General features: G+C 39.7%; 1 protein-coding gene across 1 annotated transcript; it reads left to right on the top strand.

Annotated features, from left to right (window-relative positions):
* The first annotated feature begins 7,789 nt into the window (after positions 1–7,789).
* Positions 7,790–13,573, top strand: LOC110879474 (mitogen-activated protein kinase kinase kinase 5). Its single transcript, XM_022127937.2, has 11 exons — positions 7,790–8,489; positions 9,571–10,077; positions 10,161–10,248; positions 10,337–10,399; positions 10,488–10,651; positions 12,197–12,272; positions 12,372–12,431; positions 12,498–12,623; positions 12,711–12,920; positions 13,004–13,083; positions 13,158–13,573. The coding sequence occupies exons 1-11, from the start codon at positions 8,110–8,112 to the stop codon at positions 13,369–13,371; spliced, it is 1,968 nt and encodes a 655-aa protein (XP_021983629.1). The 5' UTR covers positions 7,790–8,109; the 3' UTR covers positions 13,372–13,573.
* The last annotated feature ends 4,106 nt before the right edge of the window (positions 13,574–17,679 follow it).

Genomic DNA, 17,679 nt, shown 5'->3' with positions numbered 1-17,679 from the left:
GACATTGTTGGATTCAAGCTAATTTCAATTAATAAATCCAGTTATATCTTGTTGCCTCGCTGTACTTTAAAAGTCGTGCGCCCTGCCAATAGGCAGGAACGTCGGTCCGGGAACAGGAAAACGTTACAGTGCTCAAGCATCCAACGGGCTCTTTCTGTCTGGAAAGACGGGGAAGGGATTAGCGAGCTAGTTGCTTCCCTCTTTCAGGATGTAAAGGAGAAAGGGGTGGTTAATGGGTCCGACCCGTTTCCCGAAGGTCGGGAGGGCCGAACCAATGTTAAGCAGTGCCTTCGTAAAGTGGCAGATGGTCATTTCACAGCTGCGGTCAAGGTGTTGTCCTCTTCTGGCGTTGCCCCCTTTGGGCCCTCCACTATGGAGGCCCTCGCGGATAAACACCCCATTACGCCCCCTCCGGTTGTGCCGGCAGGCACAATCCCTCAGGCACCCTTAACTGTTGATGCGGAGTGCGTTTTGGAGTGCATTAAGTCATTCCCCAAAGGAACTTCGTGCGGGAGAGATGGGCTCAGAGCGCAACACTTGCTGGATAGTTTTTGTGGAGAGGGGTCCTCAACTTCCTCGGGTTTAGTTTTAGCCATCACCGGGGTTGTCAATGTCTTCTTGGGGGGGTTATGCCCCAGGTCTCTTGCTGAGTTCGTTGCCTCTGCTCCTCTGACCCCCTTGCTGAAACCTGATGGGGGAATCCGTCCTATTGCGGTCGGGGCCATTTGGCGTAGGCTGGTTTCCAAGATAGCGATGAAAAAGGTAGGGAAAGAGATGGTTAGGTACCTGGGGGATCATCAATTCGGGGTTGGGACACCAGATGGGGCTGAAGCTATCCTCCATAGCGCGAACAGGTTCCTTAACGCCTTTCACGATGATGGAGCCTTCGCCATGCTTACTGTTGACTTCTCCAATGCCTTCAACCTAGTGGATCGCACAGCTCTTCTGCGGGAGGTTTGGATTCAATGCCCATCTATATTTCCTTGGATACATTTTCTTTATGGGCAAACCGCTAGGCTTTATGTGGGTAATGACTGTATTGGGTCGTCCACGGGGGTCCAGCAGGGGGATCCTTTGGGACCTCTATTGTTCGCCCTTGTCTTGCACCCCCCTCACACAACGTATACGAGACAGTTGCACCCTCCCCTTCCACGCGTGGTATTTGGATGATGGTACTATTATGGGGAAAACATCTGAGGTAGCAAAGGCTCTGGCTATCATTCAATCTGAGGGGCCACCTTTGGGGCTCCGGCTTAATATAAAAAAAACAGAGGTATATTGGTCGTCTTGCAATGGAGAAAAATTGGAGGCTAGTTTATTCCCGAAGGAGATTGGAAGACCAACGGGGGGCGTGAGACTCCTTGGGGGGGCTGTTAGTCGGGACCCCAGTTTCATTAGTGCTTTGGCTGCGCGACGAGCTTCCCGGGCAGTGGGCCTTATGAGTAGCCTTTCGCAACTCCGAGACCCGCAAAGTGAGCTTCTCCTGCTGCGCTCTTGCATGGGTGTCGCCAAGCTCCTTTTTGGACTGCGAACTTGTCAACCTGCGTTTGTAAAGGAGGCGGTATCCTTATTCGATAAAGGGCTACGGGGGGCTATAGAGGACATTGTGGTGTGTGGGGGCCCTTTTTTTGGGGATTTTCAGTGGCGGGTTGCTTCTCTGCCCTGTAAGATGGGGGGGCTTGGGCTTATCTCGGCCACGGATGTCTCCATTTACGGTTTTGTTGCCTCGCGAGCTCAATCGTGGGGGCTGCAAGATCACATCTTGCGCGAGAGTGGGGTTGTTGGGATGGATGGGGATTATGACATGGCTCTGGGGGAGTTGCATAGACACCTCCCGGATTTGGATATTGGCGGTTTCGCTAACAGGGACACCGCCCCACCGAAGACCCAGAAGACTTTGGCGAGTGCTCTGTTTTGTCGTATCGCTCAGAATATTGGATTAGATTTCTGTACGACCCCTCGTCAGAACGCCGTCCTAGAATGTTTGCGGGGCCCCCACGCCCAAGATTTTCTATCGTTCATCCCCATCGAGGGCTTAGGCCAAAAGATGTCAGCCGTTGAATACCGTGCTATCTTAAAATATCGGCTCATGATTTCTATATTCCCTGATGATGAGCAATGTCCGATTTGCCGGAAAGCTTGCTTAGACCAATTTGGGGAGCATGCTCTGCACTGTAAAGAACTGCCAGGTTTTAAGTATAGGCACGACTGGGTGCGGGATGTCTTGGGGGACATCCTCAAACGGGCGGGGATCTCGGTGAAGAAAGAAGCCCCTGTAAACTTTTTGACAGATCCGAGGGAAGGAAGATCCACATTGCGCCCTGCGGATGTGTTAGTTTTCGGGTGGGATGCAGGTAAACACGCGTGTGTCGATCTTACCGGGGTTTCCCCCCTTGTAGGCTTACGGGATACAAGTTTTGTCCCTGGTCAGGCAATTGCAAAGGCGGCAGCGAAGAAAATGGACAAACATGCAAAAGCCTGCGAGGATAATCAACATTCGTTTATCCCTTTTGCCTTTGATACCTTTGGCTCGCTAGCCCCAGAAGCCATCAGGTTTCTTGAACGGGTCCAACGGGTTGTTCACAACAACATTTCGTCTCCTAGAGATCGGGGTTTCGTTTTTACTAGGTTAGGTTTCGCTATTCAAAAATGGGTAGCGGCGCAGCTTGTTGCCCGCTTACCGGCTATTTTGGTGTAATTGTTCTTAAAGTTTTTATTTGAAACAACAATTTATAAAAAAAGTTATATCTTTGGTAATATTAATATTGACAATGCTTTTAATTAATTTAATAAACACTCCAATGTGACATATTTTTAATTTGTAAAAGTCATACCGGTTGACAAACCACGAATAGTGAATAACTTTTGCAAAGCTTACTTGGTTCTGACCTCAATCCTTGAATCTTTCTATAATATCCTTGAAGTGTTAGCTATTATCTCCTTATTTTATAAATGACCATGAGTTAATTTATATAGAGGTTTTATTCTAAAATAAATAAAATATGTATAAATAACATAAGTATTTGGCCGTACACACAATAATCGAATCTTACTGTCACCTTATGACGGCAGTCGGCTTTTATTCTACTCTAGTCTCCAACCCCTTTCACATATTGACGACAAAAACAAGACAATCACCGTCACATATTACTTAATAACACCCCCTAATTTTATCTCTTCCAAATCACTCACCTATGAAGTTGAATTACCCACCTAACCCCCTATAGTTTCTTCAAGTTGTTAAAACTTACCCCAAAGAAATCTTTTTTCAAGCATATAGAAAGATTGGTCCACAGTTCACCATGACACATGAGCAAGCAATTCAACAACAAAACTTGGTGGACAACATATAACCAAAGACTTTTCAATCTCAATAGCAAGCAAGATCAACTAAAACATCTTTTTTTTTTCTTCAATCAACCATAAATATAACATTAAATATTAAAAGTCAAGTTACATAAAAAAATCAAACAATAGAACTTGACTTTGCTTCTATTTGATAATCCGAAAATCAAGTACACTTAGGATTCTTTTGTTACTTCTATTTCAAACTAAAAGGACCAAAAGTAATCAATGCTTATCAATTACGTTATTTCTATGAAATGTGTTTTCTAAAGACTGAATAGGTCATACAACAATTATCCTTCATCCTTTTCTTATATTAATTGACGTTCTTGTTACTATCAAAATAAAATAATTCATATTTTGGAATTTCTCACAATTATTCAACCAAATATTGTGATTGTTTTCTTCTTAAGACTTGTAATATTACTTGATTAAGAAAACTTACTCTTAACAGACAATGAGCTAATCATGAGCTCATCAACTTAATCTTATAGTTATTTAAAGGAAAAATGGATTTTAATAATTCGAACTATTAGTCGTTGGCTGGTAACGGTCCAAACTTTAAAATAAGCAGTGGTGGTCTCACTTTTTCACATATTGTAAACTAATGGAACTTTACTAATAGAACCTTAATTTCTTTTTGTCCCCTTATTCTTTTCGGTTTAGTAAAGGTTCATTGGTTTACAATATATGAAAAAGTGGGACCACCACTAGTTATTTTTAAAGTTGGGACCGTTGTCGGCCAACGGCTAATAGTTAGGATTATTAAAATCCATTATTCCTTATTTAAATTCGTAGGTCTAAATGAACTTATAGATTGTTTGTAGCAACTCTCACTGAAAGTCCTATTTATTATTTTAATTAGTCTAATTGGAAACCCAAATTGAGAAACCCAAGTGATTCTGCAGAAACCCTGAAAGTTTTAGAACAATCAGAATCAGGATCAGGACCTCTAAAACTCAAGGGGGGTAAAACCTAGCTAATAATTATCCTCAAAACTCGTTGTTTAACTTTGATTGGTGGAAATTTTCAAGTCAGCAAGCCTAGTCCCGAACTTAGCCGCCTTATAATTAGACTGCTTCCCTTACGGACCGTAAGGGATATGGCATACGGTCCGTAAGCAAGACCAAAATTCGGCTATAAATAGCAGGCCTTGGGACTTGCCTGAGGAAGTTACAACGACGCACAAACTCTCTGTGTACGTCGAATTATAGAGGAAACAGTCCAAAAACACACACAATCACTAAATGCTGCTACGATTCAGGGTATTAATTCAATCGCTATTACGATTCAACGTCCGATCGATTGTAACTATCCAACGTATGATTAAGTGCTGCTCAAATTGAGTTGATACTTTATTGATTCGTCGTGATTTCGACTTGAATATTTGAGTGCTGTTCGAAGTCGGACTATGCTCTGTTATTCGTTGTGAATCCGCTGAATTGTTAAGTATTGCACTTTGTCATTTGTTGTGAGGGTTTAATCTCGTGAATTGTCGTAAATGTTGTATTGGTTATTTACCTAATTTCGTGTGCATTAGATTATTAGGCTTATCAGTAGGCTAAACTCTATTCAATACCCTTACAATCAAAGAAGATAAGCAAACCGAGCAAAGCAAAAGCAAAGGTGAGTTCACGAACTTTCTACAAGGCACGGCCATCCTCCAGAGGTAGGATGCCACTCCACTAATCTTCACACACATGCCTGTAGGGCCGCGACGTGATACGGATGCTAACCTTCGTACACATGTCTGGGAGACCGCAATACGGGCTAGTAAGCCAGTGAACCAACCGTGAATTCACTCAACTTTGTTGTTGACTCATTGTTACATGCCTTGCAGGTCGTTAGGTCCCTAGCTTAAGGAGCTTGCACTGGGAGGCGTGGTCGTTGTGGGAAAACTTATATTAAACTTATGTTTTGTTTCCGCTGTAAACTCAAACTATGTTTTGACACCAATTGTATTGTGGTTGGTTTTATTTACTTAAATACGTTGTTCAATATTATTGGTGGCTATGATCCTGGGCATGTCACGCCTCCAAGGCGGGGTGGGGCTTTGGAGGGGTGTGACAGAGTGGTATCAGAGCCATTGGTTATAGTGAACTTGGTTTTAAAAAGGGAAAAGTTTTTGATAAAACCGGACTATAACCTGTACAGTAATCCGCAACGATGCTTCGCTCCAAGTGCAAGACTCAATACTTTACTGTATTATTTATTTTAAGTGTTACGGCTAAGGTTAAGTCTTCCCTAAGTATTTCATGTATCCAACTTTAAGAAATACCTATCTGACGAATAGCTGGTAGTACCTCTTCAAGACAAATAAGTGAATGAAAAATTTAAAAGATTTGTTGAGAAACCACTTTAGATAGAAGACAGGTTAAGTTCCTCGAGCATAAAAGATTAGTACTAGTATCCTTACTTATTCAAATAAATCTCGAGGACGAGATTTCTATAAGGAGGGGAGAATGTAGCAACTCTCACTAAAAGTCCTATTTATTATTTTAATTAGTCTAATTGGAAACCCAAATTGAGAAACCCAAGCGATTCTGCAGAAACCCTGAAAGTTTTAGAACAATCAGAATCAGGATCAGGACCCCTAAAACTCAAGGGGGGTAAAACCTAGCTAATAATTATCCTCAAAACTCGTTGTTTAACTTTGATTGGTGGAAATTTTCAAGTCAGCAAGCCTAGTCCCGAACTTAGCCGCCTTATAATTAGACTGCTTCCCTTACGGACCGTAAGGGATATGGCATACGGTCCGTAAGCAAGACCAAAATTCGGCTATAAATAGCAGGCCTTGGGACTTGCCTGAGGAAGTTACAACGACGCACAAACTCTCTGTGTACGTCGAATTATAGAGGAAACAGTCCAAAAACACACACAATCACTAAATGCTGCTACGATTCAGGGTATTAATTCAATCGCTATTACGATTCAACGTCCGATCGATTGTAACTATCCAACGTATGATTAAGTGCTGCTCAAATTGAGTTGATACTTTATTGATTCGTCGTGATTTCGACTTGAATATTTGAGTGCTGTTCGAAGTCGGACTATGCTCTGTTATTCGTTGTGAATCCGCTGAATTGTTAAGTATTGCACTTTGTCATTTGTTGTGAGGGTTTAATCTCGTGAATTGTCGTAAATGTTGTATTGGTTATTTACCTAATTTCGTGTGCATTAGATTATTAGGCTTATCAGTAGGCTAAACTCTATTCAATACCCTTACAATCAAAGAAGATAAGCAAACCGAGCAAAGCAAAAGCAAAGGTGAGTTCACGAACTTTCTACAAGGCACGGCCATCCTCCAGAGGTAGGATGCCACTCCACTAATCTTCGCACACATGCCTGTAGGGCCGCGACGTGATACGGATGCTAACCTTCGTACACATGTCTGGGAGACCGCGATACGGGCTAGTAAGCCAGTGAACCAACCGTGAATTCACTCAACTTTGTTGTTGACTCGTTGTTACATGCCTTGCAGGTCGTTAGGTCCCTAGCTTAAGGAGCTTGCACTGGGAGGCGTGGTCGTTGTGGGAAAACTTATATTAAACTTATGTTTTGTTTCCGCTGTAAACTCAAACTATGTTTTGACACCAATTGTATTGTGGTTGGTTTTATTTACTTAAATACGTTGTTCAATATTATTGGTGGCTATGATCCTGGGCATGTCACGCCTCCAAGGCGGGGTGGGGCTTTGGAGGGGTGTGACATTGTTAAAACAAGCTTACCAAATTCTAAGCTTTTAATAATTTGATTAGTCCGAATAAATCTTTATCGGTAGAAAAAAGGGTGTAAATAAGTTGAGTCAGATTCGACTGATCTCTACCTTGGTGTGTTGACTTAACAGAGATTGATCTCAAACTTGGTCCATTAGTATTGTTAAGCTTAAACTTGGCTTAGGCTCGAGTTCCTTAATTATTAATCAATTATAACATGTTTTAATAAACTTATTATAATTCTATACATAAAAAATATAACTTTTTATTACTAGCCTCTTTTCGGCTCCGAGTCTAATCAAGTATTATGTATGAAGATCACTTTAGCACTCGTTTGTTAAATAAACTCCAGTTTAACTTTGAGCTCAAGTCAACTTTTTTAAGTTCGAGTTTAGCTCAAGCTTGTTTAATCTCGACATGAGTTCATGTTAAGTTAATTATGAGTTTAAGTTCGGCTCAAGTTCATTTAAGCTCGCACACAAACTCAGGTCAAGCTCTTTTAAGTTTAAACGCGACCGAGTTCGTTTAAGCTTAATCGATTTATAACAAGCGAACTCCGTAAAACTCGCCTTCTAAATAACGTAGCAAGGATACTTTTGTATATCTATAGATACTTGAAGGGGTGTTTTAATGAAATACAAAATCTGAGGGGAGTGAAATGCAACTCTCAAACTCCAAATAGTATTTGTCCCTCTCACTGGATTTGAAAATTCAATAGAAGATATCTTCTTCCATTCCCTCTTACCGTGTATACATACATACAAAAACTATACGTATATCGACGACTGAGTATGCACATGAGCATTGACTTTAGACTTTTAATTCTTGCCTCTTACACACACCAGAAGAATGAAAACGATAAATGATGATGATAATAATAAAGTTATATGATCGTGTTTCTTACTTCATGACAGACAGCAGCATGAAAGCAACACGCGTCTCAATTGCCGATTCAAATGCTGTTAGTAAATGCAACGACTCTTCATCCTCAAAACCCTAACTTTCGCTCACCATCGTTCTCGTTAAACCACCACAAATTTGCTCAATCATGAGCAAATTCTTCAGTAAACGAAGGTTTCATATCTCTTCACCTGCTAATCTGATGCCTTCTTTTACTTCTAGCTCTAACAATTCATCAAAGTCGTCACCGTGTTCGTCATCATCGTCGCCGTGTGGTAATCCGATCAACGTAGGGTTTTATTCGCCGCAGCCGAAGAAGAGGCTCACCAGACAGCGTAAGTTGCGTCGTGTGTCGGTGGAGTACTATCGTGCGCCGGAGGATGATGACGGTGACGTGTCCAAATCGTTGCCGAATTCGCCGCATCGGTTGCCGCAGCACTGGTCGTCGTCCGCCGTGCCGCAGCCGTTGCCGCTGCCTAATGATGAGTTGCGGTTTCCGGCTGAAGGATATAACGGAGGAAATGGACGGTAAGTATCTCTAATTATTAATAATAACGAGTACATGGTTGGTTCGGTTTGCTTCGGTTAAGCGGTTAATTTGGTTTCGGTTCGGTTATTTTGGTTTGGTTAATTAGGTTATTTTGGTTTCAGTTCGGTTATTTTTCTTGTTTCGATTGGCCAATTAGGTTATTAATGGTTTCAGTTTGGTTAAGCTGTTAATTTGGTTAATTCGGTTATCTTAGTTTCAGTTTCGTCAGTTAGGTTATTTTGGTTTCAGTTCGGTTAAGGCTTAAGCTTCTAATTTGGTTTCTTTCGGTTAATTTGGTTATTTTGTATTAGTCAATTAGGTCATTTTGGTTTTAGTTCGTTCTACGCCTATGCACATATGCGCATATGATGTATATATGTGTGGGGGGCAAAAGTCAAAGTGCACTAATTTTAACGTTATTTTACTAATTTCGTGAAAATAACATTAAAAGAGGGGATGATTAATCATGCATCATGTGATGGCGTTGATCGCCAAAAGACAAGGGAGTAAATGCACTAATCGGCCTTTGTCTTAATTGCTGAGTGTTATGTGCCGTATGTCCAATGTCCAAGGCTTGATGCAAAACTACTATCGAGCCGGGGTCTCACTGGAAGCGGCCTCTCTATTACTGTGGGATAGAGGTAAGGCTGTGTACATGTTGCCCTCCTCAGACCCTATGTTAGCTTTGCTATTGGTGGGATTTACCGAGTATGATGATGATGGTTTTAGTTTGGTCATTTTAGTTTCAGTTCGGTAAATTCGATTATTTTAGGTTTCGGTTTGGTCAGTCCCGTCATTTTTGGTTTCAGTTTTATTAAGGCTTAAGCTGCTGATTTGGTTTTGGTTTGGTTATTTTGGTTTCGGTTCGGTCAATTGGGTCTTTTTGGTTTGAGTTCGGTTAATTCAATTATCTTTGGTCTCAGTTTGGTCAGTTCAGTTAAGCTGTTAATTTGGGTTTGGTTGGTTATTTTGATTTCAGTTCGGTTAGTTTAGTTACAGTTTGGTCAATTAGGTTATTTTGGTTTCAGTTCAGTTGATTCGGTTATTTGCTCACACCTGAATATGTATGCATCCATGCAGTTGTAGATCTGATCGAACCGGGATGAATTCCAAGAGTCGTGGTGTCCCAACATCATCAAAAACTTCAACTTACCGTCGCCGTAAAGGTTATCCTGAAGATGCGAATGGTGAGAAAGTTCGTGATGATATCACGTTGGATGTTCCTGCTAGAAGCGCCCCATCTACCACTTTCACTAGCCCTACACTTAGCCCCAAACGGTTCAGCACAGTCCAAATATTTGATTCAGCAATTGCAGGCATTAAAGACTTTCATTTGTCATCACCTTCCGATTCATCAACACGACGTACTCAACTGCACAGTCCGCCGTTACAAAGCCCGTATACGAACAGCAGGGCCGATAGCAGCATCAATAACGTTCATCCCCTTCCATTACCACCACCTTCAAGACCCGGGACAACGCGTTCAAATTTGGACAAATCGGATGGGCAGTCGATAAAAGGTCAATGGCAGAAAGGGAAACTGCTGGGGCGTGGTACTTATGGTAGCGTATACGAAGCAACTAATCGGTATATCATATCGTATACTAATGTCAAAGTTTTGAATTTATTTTGTTACAATAAGTTTTAACTTTTTATATGATTTCTTATAGTGAAACCGGGAGTTTGTGTGCAATGAAGGTTGTTGATATCATTCCTGATGACCCGAATTCATCTGAATGTATAAGGCAGTTGGAGCAGGTTATTCTTCTGAACCTTTAAGTGTTTATAATTGTTTATAAGGCATATTGAAAATAGTATGAAAAGATATTAAATTATTTTTTTTTAGGAAATAAGAGTTCTTCGGAATTTAGAGCATCAAAACATTGTACAATATTTGGGTTCAGAAGTTGTAAGTTTCTTCTTGCTTCTTTTATGTCGTTTATTTTTTCCAATATGATTTTAAGATAATTACTGACAGAAGTGTGTCTTCTATGCAGGTTGAGGACCAATTTTGCATATATTTGGAGTACGTTCACCCAGGGTCCATAAATAAATATGTTCGAGAACACTGTGGAGCTATGACTGAATCTGTCGTTAGAAACTTTACACGCCACATTCTCTCAGGACTGGTTTACTTGCACAGCAAGAAGACAGTTCATAGGTATCTTTATTCATTGCGAAAGCAGATAAGCTAAAACTGAATTACAGTTGAAATTTGAGTTAAGTGCCATTTACGTCCCCGTGGTTTGTCCAGTTTTGTCATTTCAGACCAAATTTCAAAATTGTATCATTTTCCTCCTTGACATTCTCGAAACGAGCCAAGTCAGTCCAAAAAACTAATCCCAGTTAAAAAACTCCATTAGTTCAGGGGTAAAATGATCATTTTACATAGTGATTCAGAGGTTTTACATACCCTCCACCCAGGGGCGGACCCAAGCCCACCCCAAGGTGGGCGGGCGCACCCCCGGGGGAAAAAATTAGTGCTAAATTCCATCGAAAATCCCGTCCGCACCCCTTGGAATTTTTCGTCCGCACCCCTTAGTAAACTCTTATTTTTAAAACAAAATATTACCTAAATTATATAACTTTTAATACCTAACTAACTAAACCCAAATACCCATACCTTTACCCACTTATAATTCCTAAATAGCTAGCCCACTAAGTCTTAGCCATTAACCAAACCCAACAATATTTCAAACTATAATAAAATAATTAAAGCCCAAAACCTTTAGAAATTCTCTCCCTCTCTCTCTCTCTCTCTCTCTCTCTCTCTCTCTCTCTCTCTCTTGCGTCCCTGCACTGCCAACGAACAACATCACCCAGCGACAACAGTCCAGCAGCCGGCGACCACCGTAATCAGCCACCATACCACTGTCGTTTTACACCAAATCTAACCGGAATCCGAACACGGGTAAGTTTCTTTGTTATTTTGATGATTTTGGTTGATATTATAGGAGAAAAAAGGGTAATAAAGTTGTTAAATAGGTTTGAAATTTTGTGTGTTTTGACGTTGTTTATGGTTGTTTAGATGATTTTTAGGGTGATTATGTTGTTTATATATTTTTAGGGTGATTATGTTATTTATATATTTTTAATTAGGGTGATTACAACTTACGTTATGATTTCTAGGGCTTGAATAGTTGAAAATTAAAATTAAAATTGAAACATTATGTTATGGAGCGATGAACTTATGTTATATAGAGAAAGAATTGCTTAAGAAATTAGTTTTAGATGATGTTTTGGATAGATTTCAAAAAATGAAAACCCGTAGGGCGTCGACGTTTTAATTATGTTTGTAACAAGGTTTGACATGTTTTTGATGATTATATAAATTTAGTTTGATGTTCGTTTGTTTTACATGACCCGACCCGATACGAACCGATTTTTTTACTTATATACCTAGGGGCCTAAAATTTTTAAAAATGTTCCGCACCCCCATGAAAAAATTCCTGGGTTTGCCACTGCCTCCACCATGCACCAACCTCCAAACCACTATGTAAAATGACCATTTTACCCCTGAGCTAACTGAGTTTTTTAACTGGGGTTAGTTTTTTAGACTAACATGGCATGTTTCGAGAATGTCAAGGAGGAAAATGGTACAATTTTAAAATTTGGCCTGAAATGGCATAAGTGGACAAACTACAGGGACGTAAATGGCACTTAACTCTTGAGATTTTAATGATTTATGCCCGTGTTACATATATAGAGATATCAAAGGAGCAAATTTGCTTGTTGATCCATCTGGTGTTGTGAAGCTTGCAGACTTTGGGTTGGCAAAACATGTGAGCTGACAAATAGTAAATATATATTTATAGCATCTAGTCACCACTAGTATAAAGTTTATTTTTATTTTTGCATATTGAAAAACTTGTTTTTTGCAGCTTTCTCCATATATGACTGATCTTTCTTTAAAGGGTAGTCCACATTGGATGGCTCCAGAGGTATATATATCTTGCAACTTACAAATTTTAAGCTTCATGTTTATAAATTAAAATCTTTTGTTGTAGGTTTTCCAAGCGGTATTGCGAAAAGATGCGAATCCGGAACATACATATACCATGGATATATGGAGCTTGGGGTGTACAGTGATTGAGATGGTGACCGGGAAACCTCCATGGAGCGAGTTCGATGGGGTAATTTAGTAATTTTCCATTTAAATTTTAAGATAATGCAAGTGAATGTTATGTTACTTAATTTGTTCCATCACAATGCGTCTTTAGGTGCAAGCAATGTTCAATGTATTGAAAAGATCCCCAACTATACCTGAAACACTATCATCAGAAGGGAAGGATTTTCTATATCGTTGTTTGCAAAGAAATCCAGAAAAACGACCGTCGGCTGCTTTCTTACTCGAGCATCCCTTTGTGCGTCCTTCGTTTGATCAGCATCTTTCATTTTGTAAGCAAGAATTTTCTGGTCTGAAACTAAATGTAAGTTTCAAATGGCTTTATGTATATATTCATTTTATTTATTATTCTTGTTATTCCAAAATTCATATACTTTTGTATTCCAGGGAATACCTTATATCCCACGAGTTGTGATGCAACACTCACCATGCAAATGGGCTAAACATGGAAGGCTGCTGTTTCACTTGTAAGTAAAAAAGAGTTCAATATTTAACCTTTTACTCAATACAACTGGGATTGATGTTTATAAATTTTGTGCAGTGGGACACATAAACACACGAATTCAGAGACTAAACGGGACCATTCATCAGCTGCCGCCCACCATTCTCCCGCGTCATCCCGTGAAGTTGTTCCAAGTGAGTTCAACTTTAGCACACAACATCTTGGTGTACCAACTTGTGTTCCTTTTACAGGTGAGGGTAGAAGAACATATTCTCTTCCAACAACTCCGGGCAGGGAAAACGATCGATTGTAAATTAACCGGTGTCGAATTTGGTATTCATTAACTAAGTAGGATTTAGGGTTAGTAAGGATTAAGTAGATATTGAATGGGGTTGTGCTTAGAGATTCATAAATGATGTAGGTGTATCTTGAACAAGGAGAATGTTGTATGTGCTTATATTTGAAGAGCACTTTTAGTGTATATATTGTGATCCTTGACATTTCATTTGATTCAATCAAATAATGTACCAAATAGGAATTGTTTACACCAAAATTACTCATTTATTTTGCTTATAAACTTGGTTAATTATGATTTACAAGTTATGAATTCGTGTAAACCAAAATGGTATTGTAGTAATTCTATATGAAAAGTGTTTTTTTTTTTTTTTTTTTTTTTTTTTTGGCAAGAATATCATTGTTCCTCTTGTATTTAACTAGTGGGTTTCTACGCGTTGTGGCGTGGATGTTAAAATTTGTAGATCTCGGTTTCGACGACTATAATTTTTTTTATCCACAATGGTTTTATTACACAAGTTTTGTGATGTAACTCAAATATAAAGTTGTGTTTTACATCAATCGTAAACCAAAACTAATACATGTTAGCGTAATAAAGAAAGTTTAGTTTATTAGTTTATTTTGAGCTTTGGCCCGTTAGTTAGTAAGCCCGTAGCCCGGCTATATAATGTTTATTTTCTTTTCATTTGTATACAATGCTTTCTATTGAATAAACCCTAGCCACTTTTGATCCTCTATGTTCTATACATGTTTATCGTTTAACATGGTATCAGAGCCAAGGCTCGTAGATCACACGGTTGGTTTGCATTGAGACGATTCATGGTAGTGGTTGGTTACGTGTTACCCGCTCGAGATTGGAGGCTTGCGACTGTATTTTTTTAGTTGGGTCGGCACGGTTAGTCGGCCGTAACAACCAGCGAAGAAAAAAAAAATAATTATTAAGTTGTTGGTTGGTTAGTTTCCGAGGATTGTTCGAAGTGATAGAATTTCGATTCCCACAACAAAAAAAAGGTGAAGATTATTTTGTGCCATTCAAGAAAGTTTTTACAAGGAACAGTTGATCCGTTGGATACCTTTGGTGGATGAATATTAGGCTACAAGGTATGGTGATGGACCTTTAAGGGAGGCTGATTCGTCACGTAGGCGCCACGTCATAGTCTCCCCAAGGATGCTCCATCCCCCAAAAGTAGAGGGTATGGGAGGATGATCCTAGTCATAGTCCTCCCCATCTTTTTTATGTTTCTTTTTTTAATCTTCTACTTTTTTTTAACATTCCTAGTCATAGTCCTCCCCACATTTTTTTATGTTTTTTTTAATCTTCTACTTTTTTTTAACATTTAACAAATAAACTAACAAAATATTTTCATTAATATTTAAAAATATTACATAAACTTAAAAAAAATAAACTTAAAAAAAACATAAACATAAACGTCGTTTGTGTGCTTGATATAATTTATGAACGTCGTTTGCGTTTGGTTTCCGCAGGTATCGCTTGCTAACAACCCATTCGCAAAACTTGTGCAAACATAGACGTGCGGTTCTTTCAGACATCCTTATATACTCGTCTAATGCATCGGGTGCGTAACCGTATGCAAGTTGGCGAATGGCCGACGTACATTTTTGTAAATTACTGAAACCCCTTTGCCCCCTAGCGTCGTTTCGCAATGTAAAAAACGGATCAGACTGGGTCATGTCGCCTGCAATACATAAAAACAGTGGACGACTCATGCGGAAACGACGTCGAAAAATATCGGCTGGGTACACGGGTTCGTCGGCAAAATAATCGGCTACTAGTTTAACGTGGCCGGCTATAAATTTAAAACGAAACATAAGTGAAATTAATTATAAAATACATTTTCAAATCTATATAAAACATAAGGAAAAAAAAAGTAAAATACCTTCTTGGTCTCGGTTATATTTTGCTCGTCTAGTTTGTCGTTCGGTCGACGCTTCATCACCCGCCATGAAGACCTGAGTCGCGTCCATTATCATGTTATGCATAATAGCATCCTCTTCCGAAGATGATGAATACCCCGTAGATGAAGATGATGAAGAGATGGAAGAAACTGAAGAAATGGAAGAAGGTGAAGCCATGATAATTTTTGAGCGAGAGATGAGGTGGTAGCGAGTAAAAAATGGTATAAAATGATGAGTTTTTATAAAAAGGGAAGAGTGGTTATAAAATGTGAGAGAGATGGGGTGGTAGTGGGTAAAAAGTTGTGAAAAAAATGGTTAAAGAGATGAGTATTTATAAAAATGGAAGTGAATCGGGGGATTTTTTGAAATATAGCCGTTATTATTTAATTAATATAATTCTGAAATTATTTTTTTAAACGGTCATATGCCATATGGTCCCACTTGTTTTGTCATTTTGTGTGCGTCGAGATCGTCCGAATACAGACGTTGAGGACGGGACGTGGGGGGGCGGCGCGGTGTAGCTGCCGTCGCCGATCCAAGACGGTAGAGGGACGACCCCCATACCGTGTAGCCTTATGATCCCTGACATCATCATGGTAAAAGAAATTAAGGATGGTAATGCATTTAGTTTTGGAAGATAATTTTTTTTGGGTATTAGTTTCTTCTATTTCGTTAGTAATTAATTGTTTGGGTATTAATTCTTCGTATTTGCTTCTGTTGTTGGGTTCGTATTTGCTGTCGTTTAGAGATCGAACTGTTTGGTACTTATTCGTATTTGGTGCTTCCGCTATTGGGTTTGTATTTGATATTGGATTATTTTGCTTTTGCTTGGTATGGATAATATGGTGAAAAAGGCTGAATCTCTTTCATCTACACGTGTTTTTGGTTCAGTTCCAATGTCTGCTTCAGATTCTCGGGTTTTGGACCAATTCAGGTTGTTTCTAAATTTAGCTATGTCTTCGTCTAATACTACAGGTATTCCTTCATCCATATGGATTTTGGATTCCGGTGCATCTCATCATATGTCACCCTACTTGTCATCTTTTGTATCTTTGATCTCTGGTTCGGCTACGTCTGTTATGTCTGCTAGTGCTACATCTATGCCAATAGAAGGTGTTGGATCAGTTGTTACTCCTCATATTTCTCTCACTAATGTCTATTTTATTCCAAATCTTGCTTTAAACCTTGTTTTGGTTAGTCAGTTGTGCAAATCTGGTCATTTGGTGTGCTTTTCTGATTCTGTTTGTTATGTATTGGATTCACGTTCTATGAGGGTGATTAGGACCGGCCGTAGGGTAGGTGGACTTTATGTCTTGGGTGATCTCAAAGAAATTGATGTTGCCGCTTCTAGTGTTGATTTGTCATCCTTTCGCTTGAGTCATTCATTTCCTGACTTTTATCGGTGGCATTCTCGATTGGGACATGTGTCCACGTCTCGTTTAAGGTTTTTGGTTTCTACAGGTGCTTTGGGTAAGTTGAACACTTGTGATATTTCTGATTGTAGTGGTTGCAAACTTGCAAAGTTTTATGCCCTGCCTTTTGCAAAAAGTACCTCTCGTTCTTTGGCCCCTTTTGATATTGTGCATTCTGATGTGTGGGGTCCGTCACCTGTATCCACTAAGGGTGGGTCGATTTATTATGTTTCTTTTATAGATGACTATACTCATTATACCTGGGTGTATCTTATGAAACGTATATCTGAGTTCTTTGGTATTTACAAAGACTTTAGAGCTTATGTTAAGACCCAATTTTCGGCTGTGATAAAGTGCTTTCGTTGTGACCAAGGGGGTGAATATACCTCCAATGACTTTGCCCAGTTACTTGCATCAGATGGTACAATACACCAGGTATCTGGTACCTACACACCCCAACAGAATGGTGTAGCTGAAAGGAAACATCGTCATCTTATGGAAACTGCTCGCTCGTTTCTTTTATCCGCCGATGTCCCGAGTATTTTTTGGGGAGAAGCACTCCTAACTGCCCAACATGTAATTAATCGGATCCCTACTTCTCATAACTCTGGGATGTCTCCTTTTGAGAAACTGTATGGCGTACTCCCAGATTACGATGAATTAAGGGTTTTTGGATGTACATGCTTTGTTCTCCGTCCTCATGTTGAACGAGACAAATTGTCAAATAAGTCATCATTATGTGTGTTTTTGGGTTATGCTAGTGGTCCGAAAGGTTATGGCACTGCACAGAAAGGATATCGTTGTTTTGATCCTGTTAGTAAGAAGTTGTATGTGTCAAGGATGTTATCTTCCTCAAGCATATTCCTTTCTATTTGATTCCATCTGTATCCCATAATGTAACAAAGTCAGATCTACTAAACATTGACCCCTTCAATTATGACATTGATGCATCCACATCGTCCAATGTTCTCGCTACATCTGCTGACTCTGATGGGCCA

This window comes from Helianthus annuus, chromosome 9 (genome assembly GCF_002127325.2).
Source record: "Helianthus annuus cultivar XRQ/B chromosome 9, HanXRQr2.0-SUNRISE, whole genome shotgun sequence".
Taxonomy (NCBI): Eukaryota; Viridiplantae; Streptophyta; class Magnoliopsida; order Asterales; family Asteraceae; genus Helianthus; species Helianthus annuus.
This window is presented reverse-complemented; position numbering and strand designations above follow the sequence as displayed.